Below are 26,224 nucleotides of genomic sequence, written 5' to 3' on the forward strand. Positions count from 1 at the left end.
CCATTCATGCAAAGTTCGTGTTTGTGAAAGAGCATATTTGCTTCAGAGTATTTAGAGAGTTGAGATTTGTAAGCTTGTTTGAGTTTGTCAGCTGCTTTGCATAATCACACAAAGAAAATATGTTTCTTACACCTTTAGCTATGATTAATGTTACGTCATTATTTGTGTGTGTGTGTGTTACTTTGGTGAAATTTCATAGTTGTCTTATTCAATTTTTTGTGGCGGTATAAGGTCAAGTTGTTCTAGCAAAGTAACAGCAGTTGTAGTTCATCGCTTAAACATTTTTCACAAAGTTTGAAAACCAGAAAGTTTAAACAGTATGCATTTATCTAGTGTTTTATCATTTAAAATCTTTCAAACTGTGTTTGTTTTCTTTCAAATAAATGCCATTTTGATTTATATTTTGTTATCTAATGCAATTAAAATTAATGTAACATTGTAAGTGTGGATTTAGTGTATAGGGTTGGTAGGGTTACTTTTGAAATGTATTCCACGACAGATTACAGAATACATGCTGTAAAATGTAATTTGTAATGTATTCCGTTAGATTACTCAAGGTCAGTAACGTATTCTAAATACTGTGGATTATTTCTTCAGCACTGGTAGATTTTTTCACTTGTTTTGACTATAAAAACTCTGCCAGTACAGTAAGACAAAATACATGTTAAAAATACATTCTCTGAAAAACATAAATATCTTATGCAGTGTTGTTTCTAAAACAAGATAAATCAAATTGATCTTGTTTTAAGGATTTTTAGATATTTTTACAGGAAAACAATACAAAAATTATCATGAATATGATTTTTGCCCTGATATCAAAGGTCTTACTAGAAAAAAAATAAAAAATAAAATAAATATCCAACTTGAATTTTCTTGATAAAAATATATGGCGTGCCTGGAAACGTGCATGTAAAATGGCTAGAAATAGCATTTTATCTTAGTGTAAAGCTGACAGTTTACACAAGGTTTATTTCTATTTCTTCTGCTCCAAACTTACTTCAGACGTACTTCTCTGTCTGCTCATATGAATGAAACACATCATAAGAAAGTGTTTCACCGCTGTTCAAATGCACTTTGGATCACATCATTTATATGTATAAATGTTTTCCATCTGAAAGGACTAAATATTAAATGAAACAAATGACAATAAAATGCAAAGTAATCTCTTCAGTAATCAAAATACTTTTTGAATGTAACTGTATTCTAATTACCAATGATTTAAATTGTAACTGTAGTGGAATACAGTTTTATATTTTGTATTTTAAATACGTATTCCCGTTACATGTATGCCGTTACTCCCCAGCCCTGTTAGAGTACAGATACTTTTGTCTTAGCTGTCTTAGTTTTTGTCTCAATATATCTGTTGTTTTATCATTTAAATCCTAATAAAGGTCTTTTTGTGAAATGTTTTGCTTGACATGTCTTTCTTTAAAATAAATACCACTTTTGTTATCAAATGCATATGTATCAAATGCAGTCATAGTTATTTTTAAGTGTGGTTTAAGTGTCCAAATACTTTTTTATATAAATGTTTTGCTTAAAGGTGCACTCAGTTACTTTTGTCTTCGTGTCATCTTCGTGACTTACACTGACACATAGCAGCTTGGATGCAGCATAATTTAAAATCAATAGTTTTCAGTTTCAGATGCCATTGTAAAAATTTTGAATTAACAGTTAGCCATGATTACTTTAATCAATGAGTGAAAGTGTCAAATAACAGGACGATTACTGAGATTAAGTGAGTAGTATTCAGCTGATCATGTGATTCTAACTTGGCAGCCCCCATGTGTGGACCCTCTCCATGTAGAATAAAACAGCTTTTATAAGGTTACTGATATGAGTCTTCATTTTAATGTGAGTGGTCATGATTTCCTACATATATTGCAAAATTACAATTCATGTCTTTAGGAGTTACACTTTTTTTATTGAGGAAAAAATTACTGAGTGCACCTTTAAAAAGTATATGCTTGTGCTATCTTTCTTTTTAAAATAAATACCACTTATTTATTTAATGCAAAGGATGGTTTAATCCATACAGAAATCTGATACGTGGTCATTTATGAACATATATAATTAGTTAATATATGGCTCAGCGGTTAAGGCTCTGGGTTATTGATCAGAAGGCCAGGGGTTCAAGCCCCAGCACTGCCAATATGCCACTGTTGGGCCCTTGAGCAAGGCCCTTGACCCTATCTGCTCCAGGGGTGCTGTATCATGGCTGACCCTGCACTCTGACCCCAGCTTAGCTGGGATATGTGAAAAAAAAGAATTTCACTGTATATGTGCAAATGTGTGATAAATAAATGTAATTATTAAATTATTATTATTATAAATGGCCTACATAAAAACATAATATGTGATTTTTTTTTATTTTTTTTTTATTTTTTTTATTTTAATCTGTAACCACTTGAGTTATTATTTTAAACTATACCTATAAACTATACAATTCAAAAGTAGTGTTTGTCCATCCTTGTTATGACATATATACAGTATATGGACAAAGTTTTGGAGAAGTGTCCAAATACTTTTTGGGAGCAACTTGTTGATTGCGCAGTTCTTCATATCGTTACGGTACCTACCCAAACGTGCAGCACTTCTCTCCCCCATAGGAAGTCTCAAGCAATTAGTTCAGTTAGTGAGAAGTGCTCCTACTTCACACACTGTGTCCAAGAACTCTTCTAATGACTTAGCCCGAAGACCGATTAAACCCCTGTATAATTCTGTGGGCGCCCCGTTTATCTTTTGGATTTTCCTTTTTTTTTTTTTTTTTTTTCAAAAATGGGATTTGAGTTGGATCGTTTTAAGGGGGCCGTGGACCCAGACTTCAAATGTAACTTGTGCAATAAAGTTTTGGAGGATCCGCTCACCACCCCGTGCGGCCACGTCTTCTGCGCCGGCTGCGTGCTGCCCTGGGTCGTCCAGCAGAGCAGCTGCCCCGTCAAATGCCAGAGGATCTCCACCAAAGAGCTCAACCACGTTCTCCCTCTCAAAAACTTAATTTTAAAGTTAGATATCAAGTGTGACAATCACGCGCGGGGATGCGAAAAGATCGTGAAGCTGCAACATCTGGCGGAGCACGCGGAGATGTGCGATTATTCCCCTGCCAAATGTAGGAATAAAGGATGCAACGAGGTACTGAACCTGAAAGATATGGATGCACACATGCGTGAGTCGTGTGATTACAGAGCGGTCGGGATTTGCGAGAGCGGATGCGGATTGATGCTCTCTCATAAGGAGCAGAAGATAAATAACCATTGCTGTTTGAAAGCCCTTAAAACGCACAACGGTGCGCTGCAAGGGAAAGTCGTCAATTTGGATAAGGAGCTGAAGAAACAAGCGCTTAAATCGAGTAAAAGAGAGAAATCACTTTTAGCGCAACTGTCGACGGTTCATAACGAGCTTCAGATGACAGCGCTCAAGTATCAGAAGAAATTCACCGAGTACAGCGCCAGGATTGACTCGCTCTCCAAGAGTCTCTCTCCGCCGTGCAAGGTAACACTCAAAAACGGGTTATTTCCCTTACAAGAGGTCATTACTATACACATAGTTTCAACCTGATAACATATCTAGCGAACAACGTTCCCCTAGCCCTAACGTTAGTATGATTCCAATTTGTTTTTTGTTTTTTAGCCAACTCCTAAAGTTCAACGGACGCTCTTTTAGTTTCTATGTTTATAACCATAAACTAACCTTCCCAGGAAGTTGCATGGAGGTTTTTGTGTGACAACCAAGTCATTTTTGCTACACGACTACTACTGTGGTAACTTGGTATTAGCCACCACTGTCATCAAAATAGCCTACATAATTCAATAGCACAATATTAATAAAATAAATAACAAGATTCTGAAAATGTTGAAGAAAATCCCATATTCATGTGTTATGGAATGTTCTAGTTTTTAACGCTTTCTCTGACAATATGAATCGTGTTGACGTGTTATTTAGACATTTAAAGTTAGCGAGTTTGACTTTGTGGGAAGTTTACTTGTTTGCTCTCAGATGACATCCCATTTACAGCTTCGTTGAAAATAATTGAAGCGTTCTCATTTGTTGCGTCGCGCTGCACGCATAAACAAAGCCTTTGATTGGTCGACTGCATGCCAACGTCAGGATTTCATCCACAACCTTGAACGACGCGACGCTACTTTGCAGTGTAGACAGCTGCGTTCTAGCTTCGTTTAGCTTGCAGTGTATGTGGGGTGTTAGTATTTCAGACAAGATTGGGAGCTTCAGAACGGTCAGTCGAGGGGACTTGGCCAGTCATGAGAGCTGCCTGTCAGCTGGCAGTCAGCGGGGGAGGGGCAAACGTTTACCGCTGATCTAACCACAAAATCCCGTTTTTCTCAAACTTTTACAGATCAGTTTACATCTCATTGACAATACTGTTGGTAATTAGAAACCCATAACGAACTAACATAGACACATGAGTTTAAAAGTTATTGTTATGCGAAGAGCGACTTTATTTTTAGGCGTTTAAAGAGCTTCATTAAATGTCGTGGTCTGCTGTGGTGTAGCGCAGCTGTTTGGCGCTGTGGAGGTAAACTCCGTGTAGTTTGATGTCAAGTGGTTTCAGGAATGTTTGAGTTAAAAACGATAACTCGAGGCAGTTTCCATCTTAGGTAGTATGTTTTGTTTTGAGTGTTTTGTTAGGGGTACAGCAGTTTCACATTAGACTCACATATACAAAGATGGTGAGAAGGTTCTGTCATTTCTGTAAGAACACTGAAGTTTTTTAAAACTAAAATGACAAACTGGAATAAAAAAAAAGGGGGGGGGGGGGAGTAGTGTAAGATGTCCCACTTAAAACTTTTATTTAAATAATTTTCAGCTAATTGAGACTTACCAGGCTGTATTTGGCACTGGTTTGCTAGTGCTTGCTAGTAAACAACAAGATTATGCTTCAGTATAGTTGCTGCAGAATGCCTCCCTTACAAATAAAATTACTGTGGTAAAAAATAAGTTGAAAACCCCCATTATAAAAACCCATAGGAAAACCCAGGCGATTTCTCTTCCAGGTTTTTGGACTACAAGCTGAACAGCTTTATAAGATGGTACTTTGATAGGCTACATAGCACTCCGAGGTACCATTCCATTACCATAGCACATGTCCAAAAAACATTGTAAAAACATGGTACGTCTTGTTAGTGCTGTATGCTCTTGCCCTAAATGCTGTTAGTGCTGTCTGCTGTCAGATCCTTTGGAATGTGCTATGTGCTTCAGATTAGCTATAACATATTCTTACCTCAGGACACTGCCAGAGCATGGAAACATGTCAGTGTGTAACGCTTGTGACAGATAACCTCCCTTGACCGCTCTATGAAGGAGCACAGTAACTTAAAGGCAACATCCTAATGAGTGAACATGTTTATGGGCCCTGAATGATGTCTTAGTGCCAGTGACTGCCTTCCTGCTGAGGAATCAAGTCTCTCTTGTTGTTCCCATCACATGGTTCATCAGTCAAGTGAGCTGAAGCAACACGGGACTGGAGAGAGGAGGGTAATGATGGGGAGCTGACATCTGCAGGATTGGTCTTGTCTGCTGAATACTGGACTGTTGATCCAGCTGCTCTAGAGGAAGAAGTGATATCACTTGTTTTGAGTCTTGAGTTTTGGTATCACTTTGGCATGACCTCTGAGCATTTCAGCATCAATCAATCAAGCATGTATTTTTATTTATTTATGCATTTATGTGAATATATTTGTTTTTCACAATTCAATAATGTATTTTTCGGAGGAGAAATCAACTGGCACGATTTCTCAGTAATTATTATTTGCTAAACTGCCATGAGCAAATATTACCTGGCGAACAATAAAACGGGCAAAAAATGCCTTGAAATATTGACAGGAATGTCATAGAGACCCAGAAGACCCTAACAACTGCCTAGCAATTAATTTTAGAACCACTTCTAATCCACACTAATCAGTTTAAGTTTGAAACCTCCGTTTTCAGTTTTGTCATCAGTTACCGTCATCCTTTTCTAAAGTATGCGTTTATGGAGAGCACTTTGAAAGTCTGTTTTCGGTGGAGGAAAACGCCATTCCATTGTGAATGAGAGGTGCAAACGTAGTAAAATTAATACGTTTTCAAATGGATTAGTGTGGATGTGGCATCAGAACAGTTTATCAAGCGCATCGCAATGGCAACCATTTACACCACGCGACAATGTCAAGGCCAGTTTCAGCAGTGACCAGTATTCTCAATAGCTATTTTGATACCACAGCAAATACTAATATGTTGGTAAACATGCTTCCTTATATTATAAAATACATTAAAATTCTCAATTGTGATCAAATCAAATACTGAGTGTGACCATTAGCGGGAAACACTGACGGTGCCAAACAACAGTAATATGCATTTATTTTAAGTGGTGTCACTGTCATCTTTGGACATTATTTGTTTCCCGTTGGAATTATGGGGCTTGTTCCCATGACCTGGTTAAGCAGGGTGCATAGGACACATACATCACATACACTCAGCTCAGATAGTAAAGAGGACACTGTACATGCCATTGATGTCTGTATTATATTTAGACAGTGTATTCTGTGGCACACAGAAATGGCAGCTGCTTTAGTAGCTGATCCTAAACAGTGCCACACTTCAGCGAGGGATGAAATGCTGACACCACTCTTTTCTCTGCGTTCCACCGTTCATCTGTTGAGAGAGCTGTTTGCTGCAAATGTATTAATACACTTCACCAAATGAGCAAGGAACTAGGTCTTAACCCTTAAAGCCAGTGGTCAGGTGACAGCTCCTTTTCAAAGATGCTTTAAGCTGCTAATCATGTATATTGCAGAACCTATGATTTAGTGACTGTAACAGGTGCACTTCTGGTCATGCACCAGTTTTGGTCACAGTCAAATGTAAACCTGATACCAGTGATCAAAAAACTCTGAGGCCATTTTTCTCAGTTTTAGTGTTGGTGTAGTAATTGCATTTTGGCTTTGTAGTGCTGTGAAAAACTGTGAAATAATGGGTCATTTATGTGGTTCCATCCCTTTTTTTCAGGGTGGAGAGACCAAAAGTGTCATGGCAATACTCTATCGGGAGTCTGGATCTTTAGGCTTCAATATTGTTGGAGGAAGACCATGCGTGGTAAGTTTAAAAAGACCTCCTCATAATGTTGTCACTTTTATGCACTAACATAAAAGTCTCAGCTTTCTAATGATAAAAGTAATATCTTTTTACTCCAAAGTGTTGCCGAGAGGTAATCATTTAAATTTTGACTGAGACCTTTTTCTTCAATGCATAAAACTTAATGTGTTTCTGGGTCACAGTAACAATAAGTCAAAATGATAGAGCAAGTCACATGCATACCTTCCATACTCCACTTTTGAACTTTGACCCATCCTAAAGTAATAGTTGTGGTAACCATATTAGTGTGAATTAGCACCAAACCCTTGTTTGGAAGTGTTTGTATGTGGTTTGTCTTAAATAGAAATGTGACGCAGACACACTTTATTGCACTAAACTGGACTGTTGCAGCAAAACTTTTAGAACTGGAAACTGAGGGGCCGTTTACACGACAACGTTTTCAACTAAAAACGGAAAACTTTTTATACGTTTTGGCTGTTCGTTTACACGACAACGGCATTTTGGGGTCTGAAAACGCAAACATTTGAAAACTGGTTTCAAAGTGCAAGTTTTTGAAAACGATGCCCTTATCGTCTCCGTGTAAACACACAAAAACGAATTTGTGAAAACGATGTCATGCGCACGGGTATTTACATGTTCAGTCTATAGGCATGCGCGCGAGTACTTCAAAACAACGCGCGAGACATTCAAAACTATAATGGCGGACTACAGAACTGTGTTTGTGCTGCTCAAGATTTTGAGTTTATTGACGCTTCTCCAGCAAAGTGTAGATTTACTGCATCACTACTACGACCAGCGATCGCCATCTTCATTGTTTGTATTCACTGCTCTGTGGAAGAATGCTTATGTGCGCAGGCATGTAGTGTTTCTTTACAAAGTGACGTCGCCAACTACTGGCCTGGCATGCATAATACAGCGTTTTTAGTCGTTTTCGCGGATCCGTGTGAACGGATCATTTTGACAACGTTGTCGTCTGTACACGAAACATTTCAAAAACGTTTTTAGTACATCGTTGTTGTGTAAACGTACCCTAATAAAAGAGCCAAGTTTCTAGCACTGCTTCTAAGCCCTAGATGTTGCCTCATCACAATGACAAGGCTAGAAGCTTTGTTTATTAAAAAAAAAAAGTTTCATAGAATTCAACACAAATTGTTACCTCTGGTTTTTTGCTAACATGAGTGAAAGAGGTCAGTCACTAAAGAATGCAACACAAATGGTTCACTCTTAGCAACTGTACAACTACTTCAATGTGGCCATGACCCCTTTCAAGCAAACAGTTGACATGATAGCCGACCTGTCTGCTTGGGAGTCCATTGCTATGTTCCAAGCATGATTTTGCTGCCCTATAAGATACCTTATTAGAGAAAGATGGTGGAATTTTTTAAAATCGTATTAATGAAATTCACTCAGTATTTCTGTGTGCTATGTATTTTTATACTTGCGTTAGCTTAGTAACATATACTAACATCAAACTCTATTAGTAGCAATACTGAACTGAGTCTTATGTACGCTTCAGATGAGCAGTGGTAATTGTGCTGCCTATTTATTGTTCCAGATCAGTCACATATGAGGTTTCATTTCAGTTTGGATGCTGCCATAAGGTGCTGTTCAGACTGAATTATTCTTCCACTAAAAAAGCTGATGCAGTGCAATGAATAGAAAAGAACACGTGTCTTGAGACATGTTTTTAAAAGTTTATTTGTTTTTTAACTTGACATGGCATCTAAATAACATAGCTCTCCTGTGTGAGACGCTGAAAAAATAGTGAGACGTGAGTCACATGACGCAATGGTCAAAGACATCAGTCTAGCACGTTTTTATAGGAAAGCAATTGGAAAAACAGCACGGATGGATGTAAAACGTGTTTGCCATGAATGGACCCTTAGAAGTTAGCTGTATTTGCATTTGGTTTTGGAACAGAGCTCATGTTATTTTATTTTAGAATATAACCAAATAATTCTTGGGCATAGTATCCTTTGGTAAACAAGGATGATGTTGGTGCTGTAACGGGGAGGAAAGGGCTTACAATAATTAACTGCAGAGTTCACAGTTTGACTTCCTGCGGTTTCTCAAGTATTCCTTTAAAAATTACGGCACAATGTCACAACATGGCACAGAGTTAATGTGGTGTGATGTGGTTTATGGTGGATTGAACAAAATTTTGGCAACGGCTTTGTTGTAACCTTCCTGTCCAGGTTACATTTTCATATAATAAATGCCAAATAGTTTCCCCACTTGGTACCATCCTTTTGGCAGTCATCTCTTGGTTCCCTAAAACTTGTACATACTAAAATTTCTGTCATTTGATATTGTCTTTGTAGAGAAGCTACACTCTGAAGCTCATTGCTTTGTACACCTGCAAACAATTAGTTGTTTTTTTGGGGGGGTCTTGGAGTAAAGGAGTGTCTATGTTAAGTTAATCATGTTGTGTACTCATTGTTTTTATTTATTATGCAATAAGTCATCTGTTTTCCATTAGTCAACCATTCTTGAAATGAGGGAGGGACAATTGACTTCCATCCTCTAAGAATTATTTGTCTGCCAATCATTACACTAGTTTTGACCCAGCTTTTTGTATATTTGTCACCTACTTTAATAACCGCCCCATCACCCAATATACATTTGTGCTCAAAAGTTTGCATACCCTTGGAGAATTAGTAATATTTGTACCATTTTTAAAGAAAACTTGAGTGAGAAGCAAAACACATTTCTTTTATTTCTTATGGGATTCATATTCAACTGTAGGTTATAACAGAATGGCACAATCATAAAACAATACTTGGCATCAAAGAAAAAAATGAAATGACCCCTGTTCAAAAGTCTGCATACCCTTAGTTCTTAATACTGTGTATTGCCATCTTTAGCATCAATGACAGCGCGCAGTCTTTTGTTATAGTTGTCTATGAGGCCCCAAATTCTTGCAAGTGGTATAGCTGCCCATTCGTCTTGGCAAAATGCCTCCAGGTCATGCAAAGTCTTTGGTCGTCTTGCATGAACCGCAGGTTTGAGATCTCCCCAGAGTGGCTCGATGATATTAAGGTCAGGCCACTCCAGAACCTTCACCTTTTTCTGCTGTAACCACTGGAGGGTCAACTTGGCCTTGTGCTGAGGGTCATTGTCGTGCTGGAAAGTCCAAGAGCGTCCCATGCGCAGCTTTAGTGCAGAAGAATGCAAATTGTCTGCCAGTATTTTCTGATAACATGCTGCATTCATTTTGCCATCAATTTTCACAAGATTCCCCATGCCTTTACAGCTCACACACCCCCTAAACATCAGTGAGCCACCAAAATGCTTCACAGTGGGGATGGTATTCTTTTCACTATAGGCCTTGACCCCTCTCCAAACATAGCGCTTATGGTTGTGACCATAAAGCTCTATTTTGGTCTCATCACTCCAAATTACAGTGTGCCAGAAGCTGTGAGGTGTGTCAAGGTGTTGTCGGGCATATTGTAACCGGGCTTTTTTGTGGCATTGGCGCAGTAAAAGCTTCTTTCTGGCAACTCGACCATGCAGCTCATTTTTGTTCAAGTATCGTCATATTATGCTCCCTGAAACAACCACACTGTCTGTTTCCAGAGCAGCCTGTATTTCTCCTGAGGTTACCTGTGGGTTTTTCTTTGTATCCCGAACAATTCTTCTGGCAGTTGTGGCTGAAATCTTTCTTGGTCTACCTGACCTTGGCTTGGTATCAAGAGATCCCTGAAGTTTCCACTTCTTAATAAGTGATTGAACAGTACTGACTGGCATTTTCAAGGCTTTGGATATCTTTTTATATCCTTTTCCATCTTTATAAAGTTCCATTACCTTGTTACGCAGGTCTTTTGACAGTTCTTTTCTGCACCCCATGGCTCAGTATCTAGCCTGCTCAGTGCATCCACGTGAGAGCTAACAAACTCATTGACTAATTATACACAGACAGTAATTGCAATTTAAAAATGCCACAGGTGTGGGAAATTAACCTTTAATTGCCATTTAAACCTGTGTGTGTCACCTTGTGTGTCTGTAACAAGGCCAAACATTCAAGGGTATGTAAACTTTTGATCAGGGCCATTTGGGTGATTTCTGTTATCATTATGATTTAAAAAGGAGCCAAACAACTATGTGATAATAAATGGGTTCATATGATCACTATCCTTAAATAAAAGACAGTTTTTTTTTTTTTTTTTTTTTAATTTATTTATTTATTTTTTTGTATGATCAGTCATATTTTCAAAATCAATGCCAAAATTTCACAATTTCTGCAAGGGTATGCAAACTTTTGAGCACAACTGTACATAGTATGGGGAAGAATGAAATTTGAGTATCTAAAACCTCACAGATAAAATTCTGGACTCTTAACCAGAATTCTTGAATCTTAGCACAAAACCACAGAGCATGGGCCATGTCTCCATCCTCCAACTGACATCGCCAGCAGGTAGGTGTGTCTTTTAAACCAAGCCTAAACAATCTAGAGGGAGTCCAGTAGAAACTATTCAAAATCTTAAACTGTATAAGGCATACCCTTGCATCCCTACACAGTTTTAACATTTTTTAAAATTCTTTCCCACTCCCCATCGTCCAATACCAAGGTCAAATCTCTTTCCCATAACCTCTTAAGAGATGTCAAGGCCCCATCACCAAGACTCAGAATCAAAGAGGAATAATATACTGACACTTCATGCCCCTTTCCAAAGGCTGTGAGCACCATACAGAGGGTCTCTGCAGCTTAAGGGGCCTGTGTACTGGCACCAAAAATAGTAAATGGTGCAACTGTAAATGCCTGAAAAATTGAGACCTAGAAATCCCAAATTGCTGTGTTAGATTTTAAAATGATCTCAAAGCTCCGTTTTCATAAAGGTCACCAAGTGTAGCAACACCCCTCTCAATTCATTCTTTCCAGCAAAAGGGGACTTGTTAATACACAATTTGGGGTTCAGCCATAAGCTTGAGGAAACATTTAGGTAAATTAAAAATTGAACAAACGTGAAACTTGTCCATACCGAATGTAAGTGTGAAATAATGGGATGCATTTTTACTTCACCAGGCATTTTGATAGAAAGACTTTGCAATGGCGAGATTGGGGCAAGGACTGCTTGCTCAATGTACGACCAGGGAGGGGCTCTCTCAGGTGGAAGAGACCAATGGGCCAAGTGTCTAAGCATAAAGCATAGTGATAAAACACAGTTTTGGGGAGGCCTAAACCTCCTATGTCAATTGGTCTGTAACTTACTGAAATGCAACCGAGGTCGTTTACCATTCCAAATAAAGGACTTAGATATTCTATCAAATTGTTTAAAATAAGAAAGAGGAACTTCTAAGGGGAGAGACTGGAGTAGATAATTGAATTCTGGGATACAATTAATTTTTATAACATTGACCTTCCCAGCCATAGACAGATGTAGTGAAGCCCATCTATCCAGATCACATGAGAACCTTTTAATGAATGGGTCAAAATTAACTCTAACTAAATCTCTCAAATTTGCTGGAAATCAAATGCCTAAATACTTAATGCCTTGGTTGGGCCATTGAAAGGTGCCAGGTTGGAAAGCCGTGGCAGGGCAATATGCTGTCAGAGCAAGAGCTTCCAATTTAGACCAATTCACCCTGTATCATGAAAATTTTGAGAAGGATACAGGATGCATAATTTTATGGAGGCTAGGTATAGATCTGCTTTGGAGACAAATAATAATATATCATCTGCGTAGGGTAGAAGTTTAGTTAACACCAGGACAATCATCCTCTTTTCTAATTGTGGCTGCTATTGGTTCCATGGAACAATAAAGGGGAGAGAGAACAGCCTTGCCGGGTTCCCCTACCAAGAGAAAATTAATATGAAATTAATCCATTAGTTTAAACTTCTGCTAACGGTTGTTTATAAAGTAACTTAATCCACCCAATAAAAGTGTTCCCAAACCCATAAATCAAATGTCTTCAAGTGAGATGTCAGCATTCGGGGTCTGATCATTTGCTACTGACCACATAATATTTATAAAACCTCTAATATTATCAGAAGAACTATGGCCATGAATAAACCCCACTTGATCTATATGTATAATAGATGTAATTAATCGATTAGCCAGAATTGTAGACATTTTTATATCTTTTGCATTTATTTGGGTCCTTTTTTAAGAATGAGACTGGTCAGGGCTTGTGTCATGGTTGCTGGTAGTTAACCTTTCTTTAATGATTCTGTGTAAACTTCCAGCATAAGTGGAGCCAGTTCTGTGACATAAGATCTAAAAAATTCTGAATTCAAAACCATCTGGCATCTTACCTGTTGGAAAGGCTTTAATTACCTCAACAAGCTCCTCCAAATTAATATTTGAGTCAAGAGAGTTTTTTTGATCACGCGTCAGTTTAGGAAGTTATAATGCCTCTATGAAGTTGCTAATATTCTTATCAGTAGACAAAGACGTGGAGCTATAAAGATCGAAATAGAATTCTTTAAAGGCTTTATTAATATCTGTGGCAGAAGTAAATATATTGCCTCCAGAAGACTTCACTGAAGGAATGGTGGAAAAATCTCTCTGTTTTATGTATCTGTAATGATGCTGGCAAAGACAGTGACAGGCTGACGAAGACGACGATGATGATGTGAAGAACCCAAGTGCAGTTTATTTACATAAGTGAAATCCAGAAAACACATACAACCCTGACAGTATCTGGCAAGAGTTTCCCTGCTTTGTCCCCTGATTCAAAATATGTCTGTCTTGCCCTGAAAAACCAAAACTCAACCTTTTGTGACAGAATAATATTGTACCTATATTTTAGCTGGGTCAACTCTCTAAGACCATTGGATGACATTCGGCACTTCAGCTGTGTTTCAGCTCTTTTAATACTCTTTTCCAATTCTATGAATTATTTTGCTTTGATCTTTTTAATGAATTAGGCTTATTGTATGATCCGCCCAGTAAGAACTGCCTTAAGCGCCTCCTATGCCACGCCCACAGATGACACTGAGGACCAGTTGGTTTCTACATAAACATTGAATTCTGTCTTTAACATTTGTTGAAATTCAGGGTCTTATAGAAGGGATGTATGAAAGAGGCATCTATATGATTTTTCTTTTCTCTGTATGCAGCAACATTTCTAAACAGACCAAAGCATGATCTGAAACTAAAATGTTCCCAATTGTGCAGTCAGTGGTAGATGGAATAAGTGACTTATATATATATAAATCTATTCTAGATTAATCTTATGAACTGATGAATAAAAGGTGTAGTCCCTCCCAGATGGATTTAGAAGTCTCCAAAAGTCTGTAAGACCAAGATTTTTACACATCCTATGAAGTGTCAATGTTGCTCTAAAGCAGTGGTTCTCAGCCTTGTTCCTGGAGCCCCGCAACACTACACATTTTGAATATCTCAAAATTTGCATCACTATGATTAAGGACTGGATCCATTAAAAGATTGAAGTCTCCACCCAAAACCGTATCATGAAGGATCCCAGTGGCTTGTAGCTTCCCCTCAAGATCTATAAAAAAGTTCTGATCATCAGCATTGGGTGCATAAATATTAAAGAGAAAAAAAAAGAGTAGAACGAGAGTCAGTGGGCAGCCAATAGAATAAGATACCCTCTCATGCTGTATCAGTAAAATGCACGATGTGTAGTCTGTATTGTTGTCCGAGTGCAGGTAAAATTACCCACTCACACCATTGATTTAATGAAGGCCATAGCTTGTCGTGGGCATGTAAAAGTCTTGCGACCACCCTTGGCGTCAATTCTCAACTTAGCAGGAAAAAGCAGTGTGAAACCCACCTTCTGTTGAAGCAATTGTTTACACTCTTTGAATCCATCACGCTTTGCTTAAAGGAATAGTAGAATAATTTACTCACCCTCAGGCCATCCAAAATGTATCTAAGTTTCTTTCTTCATCAAAACAGAATTTAAGACTTTTAGGATGTTATTTCAAGCCTCCTCCTCTAAACAATGCAAGTGAATGCATATTTAGGGTGCATCAAAATAATCCACACGACTCCAGTCGACAAATAAAGTTCTTCTGAACCCAAACAATAGATTATTTTTAGAAACAAAACAATACTTATATACTTTTTAACTACAAATGTTTGCTTCCGTACATCTCTGTGATGTGCGCTCATGAGAGGGATGACGTAAACTCGTTTGTAAGGTCACGCGTCACGTGGAGGAGGCAGGAAGTGCATCATTGTTTACAATAGAAACTTGCACAGAACACAGACCAAGTGCCGTTCACAAACCAAAACAGTCCAAAACAATTTCAAAACAATATAAAAAAAAAAATCATTTCCAAATAATAATAAAAAAATAAAAAAACAATGTAAACAATGATGCGCTTCCTGACTCCTCCTCCACGCGATGCTTGACCTTACCAACGAGCTTACGTCATCCCTCTCATGAGCGCACGTCACAGAGATGTACGGAAGCGAACATTTGTTGTTAAAAAGTATATAAGCTTTGTTTTGTTTTTAAAAATAATCCATCGTTTGTGTTATTTGTCAATTATTATTTGTCAGCTGGAGTTGTGTGGATTATTTTGATGCACCCTAAATATGCATTTTGGACTGTCAAAAAAATGGAGTACATTCACTTGTATTGTTTAGAGGAGGAGGCCTGAAATGAAATCCTAAAAGTCTTAAATTCTGTTTTGATGAAGAAAGAAACTCATATACATCTTGAATGGCCTGAGGGTGAGTAAAGTATCGGCAAATTTTCATTTTTGAGTGAACTATTCATTTAAATCAATCTAGCAAAATCCAGAAAAACCATGATGTTGTGGTCCTCCCAGCACAAATTGCCTTTATTCCTCACCGCTCATAGAACAAAGTCTCTGTCAGCCGACCACAAGAATCTTACCAGAATAGATCGGGGTCTGTCACCTGCCATGGGAAGCTGAACGAAAACTCTGTGGGCATGCTCAATTTCAAGCCGGCTGTCCGCTGTGTCGATCAAATTCGGAATAAGCCCGTCCAAAAACTCCACCATATCTTGACCTTCCTTTCCTTTGGGGATTCCAACGAAACAATCATTATTACGCCTGCTCCGATTTTCCATGTCCTCTAGTTTTTCTCACACACGTTCCACATCAACCTTGGTAGCAGGCGGGTTAGCATGTAGCTTTCGGGCCAACTCCAGAAACCTCCATAGATGTAATCGCTCAACTTATTTCTGCGAGGCCCTCCAAGTCAGTCGAGATTTTCTTCAGCGCTGCATAAATGTTCGAGATATCCCGACCTACTTCACGAAGCTCGCTGCCACCATTGACAGGACCTCCGCCATCCTGATCCTGCAAGGTGTCCGACGTAAGTGCTTTTTAATGTCCCCACAGGCCGACAATTTCAAATTTTTCGACGTCCTGCCCTCCCAGTACAGTTTAACAAGCAAAACTATTACAGTTCTCACCAGTTAATATTGCTTAAGGATAATTGCAGCAGAGTTTAAGCAGAGCTCTCCTTTAAATGACCAACCTTCGCATAGTGTCACGTGACACCTTGCAATAGGTCATCTGTAACCCTTACTAAAGTGTCATATTTTTATTGGATAGTGATTCAAAAAGATACTTTATATTTGGTCTCAATTTGTGATTTAATTTTTTGGCTGAACATTTGATGTCTTGTTGTTGGATTACAGGATAATAAAGATGGTACTTCGAATGAAGGAATTTTTGTGTCGAGGATTGTGGAAAATGGACCAGCAGATAAAGAAGGGGGTTTGCAGATCCACGACAGGATAATGGAGGTAGGTGCATTTGTTTAAAGTGTCAATTAAATCCTTAGAGCAACATTTGTACAAAACAGTGTTGAACATGAAAATGCCATGAAAATTATTATTGAAAGTTGAAGTGTGTAATTTCTGTGCCCCTAAAATACCAATGGAAAAAAACAGAAAACCCCGTTCCAAACTCACGCCATTGGTTGAGCCAGTGTTGGTCTGGTTGGGATGCTCAAACAAGTAAAACAAAGGTTTGATTGCACCACAGAAATCAACCTACAAATGGCTTATTCATAGTTGTCTGTATATTAAGCTTGGATAAGAGGAAGTATTTTAAAGGTGCATTATGTAATATATTTACTGTACTAAAGCATAAAAGTATCATAATATCATTATCATATAATAATATCAGAGATATAGGAAACATGCTAAGTTGAAATACTACCTTCTCCGAAAACAATGCTACAGCCAGTATATTCTACTTTGAAATGTCCGTTCTGGGCCGGAATTTCTGTTTGTGTTTTGGCATGTGTGATGCCGCCCACTGCCCATTTCCCAATAGTATTTTGACACCCCGGGTTGCCAGATTTGAAACAAGTTATCGGGCAAACACAATGCGCTGCAGCAATGGAAGCCAGCAATACATCTAGCTAACATTGACAAAGTTATAAAAAATCCACATGAGCTGGTTTATAATTTGCAAACAATAAAAAAAATTTCAAACGTATGCATTTGCTGGTCAACTTACAGTGTAAGGCTCATCGCTTGCCATTGTCAGTTTGGAACTGCACCCAAGAATTTCACGCACCATTGCACTTGTGTATATGGCTGTGTGACAATAAAGTGATTTGATTTTGCTCGTTCCTGTTGCGTGTCCTCAACCTGGCAACCCGTGTAAGCTTTGAGTTTGGGGTGGGGGGGGGGGAGGAGACCACTCTCTCCAATATTTTGAATTTGGACTGCTGTACCCATTTTAAATGCTTGATGTCAATGTTACATATTGCACCTTTAACTTCAAAATTATACATTTCAGTTTTAAAGCACATTATACTGTGATAATGATACAGAGGTTTTTACAGAATTTCTCTTAAGAACTGAGCTCTGACTATTGAAGTTAGTCTCTTCCATTTGGTCATTCAGTGTAATTTGGTAAACTTTTTTTACCGAATTGTGAAGAAATCTGTCTGCCGTTGGGTCGGAAGGCTCTCTCTTACCTTGGAACAAAATCTGACTGTTTAAAAGGGCCAAGAGTTCCCGGTGGTCAGTTTTGATGGTGCATAGAAAGCCAGCCCTACAAAGGTTGCTTTTATGGCGGCATGAATCTCAAGTGTGTAACAATGGAGGCATTGAATTTAATGTAGCGTGTTATAAATATGTCCCAGGGCTCTACAGTGTAAATATTTTAATTTCATGTAGTCAAATCATCATTCAATGGAACAGTAGATTCCCCTGCAACTCTTCTTAACTCATTGGGAAGAATTTTCCTCTCAAGAGCTAGTTGACGACATTAATTTTTTAGTTGCAAGATTTATTCATGTGTGCTTTGACATCAAAAAGTTCAGTATTTAGTCCCAGCACGTAGGATGAAGAAACAGAACATACTCCTTATACTACCTTTAAGAACTGCCACATGCAGTGAACAAGTCTTACGTGTCTTAAATCCTGCTGTTCGTTCACATATGCCGTAAGCCCTTGAGACAATGGATAGATTGAGCCACCAAAGGCGACATTAATGCAGTTGGCGCCTGGTGACTTAAGACCACTAAACTAGCCTCACTTGGGGGGGGGGGGCGGGTGTATGAAACCTACATTGGTTAATGTGTTTGGCTAAAATGTGGTAGTGTGTCTTGCTTGGAGGAAGAGGCCCTGGCGAGGGAAAAGTTTTGGAGTGTAGTAAGCATGCCAACTGCTTCTTTGCCTTGATTTTTGTGTTCTTTATGGTTTTTGCAGTCAGAAAGATTCAAGATAGTCATTGCTGTAGAATGTCGCCTACATCTTGTTTTTTTTTCTTGTGATTTTTTTTTTTAATTTTTTTTTATTTGTATTTTATTTTTGATTTTTTTTAAGATGTCAATATAACAATGTGTAGATATTTGAGAAGGGTTATTGCTGACAGATTTAGTTGTTTTATTGTTTTTGTCAAGCTTTTTGAATAAAAAAATATATTTTGCTCTAGGATGGCATGACCTAGAAAGTCACTTTTTGTCTTTGTCTTTTGAATTATTTAAGGTTAGTCAGCATGAGTGCCAGAGGATGCAAATACATAAGGAACATTAAGTACAAACCCTTAGGTCCATTGAGTAGACCTCCGAAATTTATAGTCAGAAGCTCTCTCTCCCACAGTGCAAAGCTGTTCCAACCCTCTGCAATCTAGATCATGTATACATATATACAATAATATTTTCCTTCAGGAGATTTATTGACACTTTTTAAAACTGTTTCCACCATTTGAAAAGGGTGAAATAATGCTGTTAGCTATTGTTAACACCTGAGGTAATGTTGTGCTCTTTGGGACAGAAATACGGTTTCTAGATTTACCTTAGCACCTTAGGTGGTATCACATACATTTAATTATATGGACTTGAAAAAATGACTTTCTGTAGAAATGTAATTATTGGGGAAGAATTAATGTAAAATGGCTTACAGCAGTTTTCTTGACATTGTAATCACTGTTATATGTAGCTAAACCAACATCCTGTAGTTCCATTTCTATTGCAGTTAAAGCTGAAGTTGTGTATCATGGAGCAAAGCAAAACATCAGGGTTTTGATTGAGTGTTCTTACAATGTTAAACCCCAAACCTAAACCTAACCATGATTTTAATTGGGACATAACTTTTGTGTGCCACAGAAGAAAGAAAATATTAGGTTTTGGAATGAGAAAATGAGGGAAGCATATTACGTTGTGGATATTTATTAGTCATTTGTATTGCATAAATAAATATGGAATGAGTTTGATGAAATCTTGACGATCAAGTCTTACGATATCTTTCGAATTCATCGTGAATTCATTCATTCATTCATCAGACTATGTTGTGATTTCCACCATGTTAAAAAACTTCCCTAGATTTACATTTAAGGAGGAACCCAGGCCATATATAGGGACCAGAATAAAATTGAGACTTGGGGTGTGCTGTATGAAATCAGGCTAGTAAGCAACCACCCAGAACACCCTAACAACAACATAGCAACATGCTAAATGCCCTGGAAACCACCCAGAACACATTAGCATTGTTGTGGCGACTTTTGCATGAACAAGCACCACTCAGATGTTCTTCAGGAAAGTCCATATTTTGCTGCTTTCCATTCAGCCGAGAGACTCTTGCGTGAATAACTTTCAACTGAGTTGCATCAACATCTCTGCCGAGAGCGCATCCAGGCAGAGCGTGTGAATGTGTGTCATAGGGTGACCAGGGCCATCACGGTTTTCAACGTGCTTTGTGCACATGTTCCTGACAGCAGTAGTGTTGAGTGACTCAGGGAGCAAACATGAGAAATTCCAGCCAGGAACAGCCTGCACAGATCATCTGGGCCTTATAAATGAGCTTGAATACATTTTACTGCCCAACTTTGCAGAAAGAAAGGGAATGTTTACTTGCTCACATCTTTGTGTGAGTGAATCACGGAAATCCAAAAAGCCATTTATTTTTCATATTTTCTTGGCTGTGTTAGATTTAGAGACATTTCTTGCACATATATCACATGTCCATAAAGATCTAGATTCCCCTATAGCTGTCTGAAGGAGGATTGTAATGGCAGATGTTCCTGCTAAGAACAAGAAAAACTGACTCTGATAATTCAGCGGATGAACAGCTCCTTGTTCGGTGAGACATTTATTTCTCATAAAAAAAGGATGTGAAAGGGGGAAAAAAAGGCACATTGTTTGCTCTTCACACTTTTCGAAGATTTTCACACATGGCTAGAAGTCATGTTTGCCTGCGAAAGTTTGATTGGATTTAACACAAGACTGTAACACAAGTTTTATACCAGAGCAGATCCTTAAATAGTGATTGTTTATACAGTATTGTGATGCTTAGAACATAATTTGAGTCAATTATTTGGCTATAAGTTTTTCTTTTCTTTTTTAAATGAAGGCTAAATTTGTATGCAACTTCATGCTAATGTCCTTCAGTTTCACGAATGTTGAAGTTGCAGTGTGTATTTTATGCACTAACTTTCTGCTACACTAGTTGCACCAAACAGAATGGCAAAAATATTGATTGTTTTTAAGTTGGTTTGCCATTGTTACTTGTATGTTTTCCCCATGACCAAGATGGATCTCAACCCGTCAATGATGGGAACCTAGTGCATGGCTACAGTACATTTGACCGCTTCTATGTCTGTGTGTTTTTCACAAAACCATGGAAAAACCAGGTCCCTAGATGTCCAAGTGTAGATCAGTGCTGTCCTCAGGAGCTTTAGAGGTATAGGAAGGGGTCATGGAGATATACTTGGGTTGTAAATGTCACCTTGTAAAAGCCTGCAAACAGACAAATGTCAGAGGTTGAACAACAACCAGCCTTTAAAAAGTAGCACCACAGAGAGGCCAGTGTTTGCCATGTGAAAGAAAGACGATCTATGAAGGAAGAGCCACAACACTAAAAGAAGAATGAACATTATCAAACCAATAGATTGTAACACAACCTTTGGGAGTTGAGAAGGGCTGGGTGATATATTGAATATTTACGATGTATTTTTGATGATGTTGTCAGCAATATGGAATGAAGCAACTTAGTGAATTTTGCAATGATCTTAATACACTTTCATATCGAGAATTGATTAATTTCGATTCTGGAAATGTCAGTTGTTACTCCATTGAACATTGTTAATCTGCTTGGGGGGAAAAAATGGCAGTTTGATGCAAGTTATGGTTTCTTGACCCTTTTATACCATTTCAGAGCAAATACATATACTGTATATTGAGAGTGATATGTATTGAATATTGAAAATATTGGGGTATAATTTTATCTATTTTACCCAGGACGAGGAATCCATTGTCTTATTTCAGTTTTGTTTTATTTTTATTTTTATTTCAGACAAAAGAGCAAGTGTGCCTTAATATCAGCAGCCCTAGTCTCACCGCATGTTCCTTATCTTCTTCTGCCTCCATATAGCTGTAAGGTTACGCATAGTGCACCGTGCACCACTTAACACCCAACAGTGTTTTCAGTTATTTTAGTGTGTGCTCGCTGTCAGATGTGGCGTTAAATGGCGTGAGGGGTGAGTGGCAACATGAATAGAGTGGCACCTTGAATAGATACTGTATGTGAAGCGTCTTAAGAGGATGGGGTCCATTGCTAGCATGCAGATGAGTACTTAGCCCTTTTGAACTGAGGGTGTTAGCATTCTTGTCCATTCAAGATTAAGAAGAATGTAGTAGATCAGACAGTTGTGATGAAGGACAGAGGAGCAAACATGTATAAAAATTGCCTTTAGTGGAAAAAGAAGGGAGATTCAAGAGGCCCGAAATCTTAGATGTTCTTGAGGAAGACTTTTTTAAGTTCAAATGGTTTTGGCTTGATATCTTTGGTTTTGGCTTGATATAGAAAGGGCTTGGATTCAAAGTGTCCTTCATTCACTTGTTATTGGTCTGTCTTCATCTATCAGAAATGTTTTTTTTTTTTTTTTTTTTTTTTTTTTTTTAAGATACATTTTATAGTCACAGTTCATAAAGGAAAAAAAGCATAAAGGAAAAAAAAGCAAGGTTTTGTTTTTTGCATTGTGAATTAATGGTAAACTTAAATGGTGACTTAAATTCTTAATGGTACAAAATTGACTTCATGTTCAATTATATTCTAATATAATTTCTTATTTTCCCCATTTGATTTTGTGGTGAAATTTGACCTGGACATGTTCTTCGACAGGTTTTGTGCCTAATTTTAACTGCAGCATAACTGTTTTGTGAAATGAACATCAAAAATCATAATTTTTCATATGAATCTACCAAGGAGGTCTATAATACCTGGAAAAATATATCTAATAATATTTGCGATTTAATTGTTGCTTGCAATAAATTTCATTTTGTCAGGGTACACGGTTATGCTGCGTTCCATTCAAGTTGGATGTGGGATATTCCTACTTGATATCTCCGACAATAAATGCATTCCATTCCCCGATATTCGGAAATGCAGCGCTCCGTTAGCTTAGCAGGGGTTTGACTCTCATTAGAGATGTCTCCTAGCAGCCCAACTGATAAACAATGCTGCAGCGCTGGCATTTGTGCTTCAGGTGTACGATTATCAAAAGAGATTATAATTTACCACGTTTTATACACCTGTTTCTGCAGGCGTTTGTTAAACAAGCTTTAATATAATGAAATGTGGAAACAAACTAATTTATCAATATTACTTAAAAGTAAATGTTTATCATTTACTTTGTAAATCTCCGTCGAGTGTCGACATGTTTGTGTGACATCATGCCCCTGCATCTCGGCAAAATCGGAGTTGAGAATTTCTGCACGAGCCTACAAGTTGTAATTCTGACTTCAAGTTGCATTCCATTACACTTTTCCTAGTAGGAAGATGTAAAATCCAACTTTCCGAGTTGAATGGAATGCAGCACTACTTTTCAAAACTTGATCCGACACTGAATGCTCCAGCAGCCTAATTTACACTTAGAAAACTCCTGATGTAGCTATAACAATGCAAAACGCACTTACCAATTTACTTGGTCATCCTTTCCTGTTTAATAAATTAAGCAATCACACAGTCATGCAGAACATCTCGTGTTTTTAAATCCAAAAGGATCTCTTTCTCAAAGGCAATAGTGGCAGTGATGACGATCTCGCGCTCTTCGCTTTCAAATTACGTACATCACTTAAAGCGTGATTGCGTCACTCAAGGCCAGCTAGAAGGCCTCGACCGGGACATATCCTAAAGACCACACCCACCAAGAACAAACAAATAAATCAATCTGATTGGCTGATGAAAATGACTATATGACTTTAGTTGCTCATTCATTTGCACTGTTGAGGGATTCTGTGGAAATTCTGAAGGCCTGAGGGGGTGGAGCTCAGACTCGCACGCTGCTTCAGGCTTCGGGCTTCTGGCATGCGAAACAGCTGTCACACTTCCCTTGTAAGCATCAAGGAATACATTTTGACTTCTGGATAAAACCAAGTTTTTCTCTATTTGTTTGTAGATTAATTAAGAGTGGAAAGCAATTTAAAAATACATAGCAAAAAGGTGATTGAGATTATTTGGCATGTTAGGCCAGCAGAGAAGACTTTGCTGGCCCTGAGAATTCGCCACTGCCGTTATGTCTTGTGCATGGTTGAGTGATCTAGCGCTCTTTCAGTGTATACTCTTGACCATGAGCATGTACGGAGGCATTTTGTGATCATCCTTAGTACAGCCAAAGCCAGGCACATGTACAAACTATGTGCACAGTTGCAGACTGTCTGCATGTCTTGGAAGACTGGGCTGCATGCGGACAGTAAGACAAAATTTGCATGAAACACACTGTATGTGAGATGTAGCGGCACATGGAAAACCAAAGTATGCTTTGGTCTTGAGAAACACACCAACTTGGAACTCTTGGAAAATATAATAGGTAGATTCAGCATTGATCAATTTTGTAATTAGTTTAACTCCACTTAATCTTAGCCAGTATGCCCTTTACTGAATTAGGCATTAACCTTAATCAGTCCCACTGTGGTCTTTATGACCAGCTTGGACATTTCTGAACCAGGAGGCCCCATTCTTGGTTTCCCCAGGGACACGAAGTTGGGTCAACCCAGCATGGGGCCACTCCCCAAAGTTGAGTCTCCACCCTCCTCACCTTACGACTAATATATCACAGCACATGTCATCTTTAGCAAGGAATGTATCACAAGGTTCTCTCGTGCTATTTCTGTCTTAGTCTAACAGTCTTGTCCAGAGGTGACAGTTTATTTACTGTGGGCAGTATCACATGGTGGGTGGAATTTGAAGGCAAGAAGCAGGCCTTTGTCAAGGACTTTATTGGATTTGTGCCCCTGTCTATTTTGTAGATTGAGGCGAGCAGGCAGAGGCAAGCATGACTGTGTGGCCCAGCTGAGACCTACATTCCAGTGCCTAGCTTATCTGTTACAGGATGTTAAATCCAATGGAAGTCTTGAAAGGGTCATAACATAATTCTGGTCTCTGCTTCTGTTTTAGCTGAGCACACATGAATGGAATGGACAGCTCTGTGGTGGATCTATGTTTGTGTTAGAGAAAGAAAGCCATTAGGGGATTGCTGGGCTAGTAGAGCCTTGTTTTCTTACCTTCAAAATAAATTATGACGAGTAACTTGTAAAATATTAGAAACATGTAACTAGTCATTTAGCAAATTATTTTATCCAAAGCACACTTACAGTTGCCCTTTTTCAGGGAAAATACCTTTAAATCAACCTGGTGTTAGGCACCTTACTCAAGTACAATGGTGATGTCTTATGGCTTGTTCCTTGTGGGGTTCAAACCTGCAACGTTTCGGTTACCAGCTCTGAGCTTAAAGCTGAAGTGTGTAATTTCTCTGCCACCGAATGGAATTGCAAAACTAAACATTGTTTTAAACAGCCTTCAAAATACGCCCCATATCTGTTGTTGATCAAACAAACAGATAGTCCTGACTCAAACTCATGCAACTGGTCAAGACAATGTTTTGTCATGCTACCCGAAATTTCAGGTTATCACTATTCCTTTCAGCTCAAAATTAAGCTTCCTGATGCTGGTTATAAAGAAGCTGCTAAATCCGGCTTAGTCTACTGTAAATCTAGCGTGCATTCTGTTCAGCAGGCTTTTTCCCTATTTATAGACGGGAATGGTATAATTTATAGCTTCTAAAATGTTTAGGGAGAGGGAATAGGCAAGTGTAATTAAAACTAATTGTCTTTTCAATCTGTCTTTTGTAAACATATCAGTAACAATAGTCTCGGGTTGCCTAGCCAGCTGCTCTCACAGTCAGACCCTCTTAACCCGCCACGCAAGCCGTCCACCCCCATAGCCTCTCTAATGAACTACCCTCAATTAAATGCTAATAGGCTGATTAACAGACCCTTGGTCATGAAGTAATAGGCAGTCGTTTCCTTCTAGTTCCCTTCTGTAATGCAGGCCAGGCCCTCAATAATCACAGCCTACTTTGAGTGCCCCAAACAGGACCCAACTAAACATAGCCTGTTCAAGTCATGGTAGTGTGATAAATGTTGAAAAAGAACATGTCTGTATTATGGCTCAGGACTGTTTCAGCAATTTGTAATGCTAAATGGGATCCAAGAAGGGAAGGCTATTTGCCAGACATGGGCAACTTATGGCCTGCGGGCCGGATCCGGTCCTCCACGTGGTTAAATCTGGCCTGCGGCTCATTTATCCTAAAAGTGTTTTTTTTTTTTCTTCATTGGATCTTGCATTGGAACCTACAGTAAAGCACCTCCATGGGCATTTAACATGCTCAGAGTTGCCAGATAAAAGATGCAAACCCCCCAGTTAAAGATTTATACTTGTGCAAATTGGA

At 38.5% G+C, this 26,224-nt stretch overlaps 1 protein-coding gene across 1 annotated transcript in view; it reads left to right on the forward strand.

Moving 5' to 3' along the window:
* The first annotated feature begins 2,648 nt into the window (after nt 1-2,648).
* LOC127445625 (E3 ubiquitin-protein ligase PDZRN3-B) overlaps nt 2,649-26,224 on the forward strand; it is a 148,512-nt gene continuing 124,936 nt past the window's right edge. The window contains exons 1-3 of the mRNA XM_051705811.1: nt 2,649-3,492; nt 7,003-7,089; nt 16,675-16,782. Of these exons, the coding sequence (XP_051561771.1) occupies nt 2,779-3,492; nt 7,003-7,089; nt 16,675-16,782 (909 nt within the window). The 5' untranslated portion in view covers nt 2,649-2,778. The remainder of the gene's footprint in view (nt 3,493-7,002; nt 7,090-16,674; nt 16,783-26,224) is intronic.

This window comes from Myxocyprinus asiaticus, chromosome 9 (assembly GCF_019703515.2).
Source record: "Myxocyprinus asiaticus isolate MX2 ecotype Aquarium Trade chromosome 9, UBuf_Myxa_2, whole genome shotgun sequence".
NCBI classification, from domain to species: Eukaryota; Metazoa; Chordata; class Actinopteri; order Cypriniformes; family Catostomidae; genus Myxocyprinus; species Myxocyprinus asiaticus.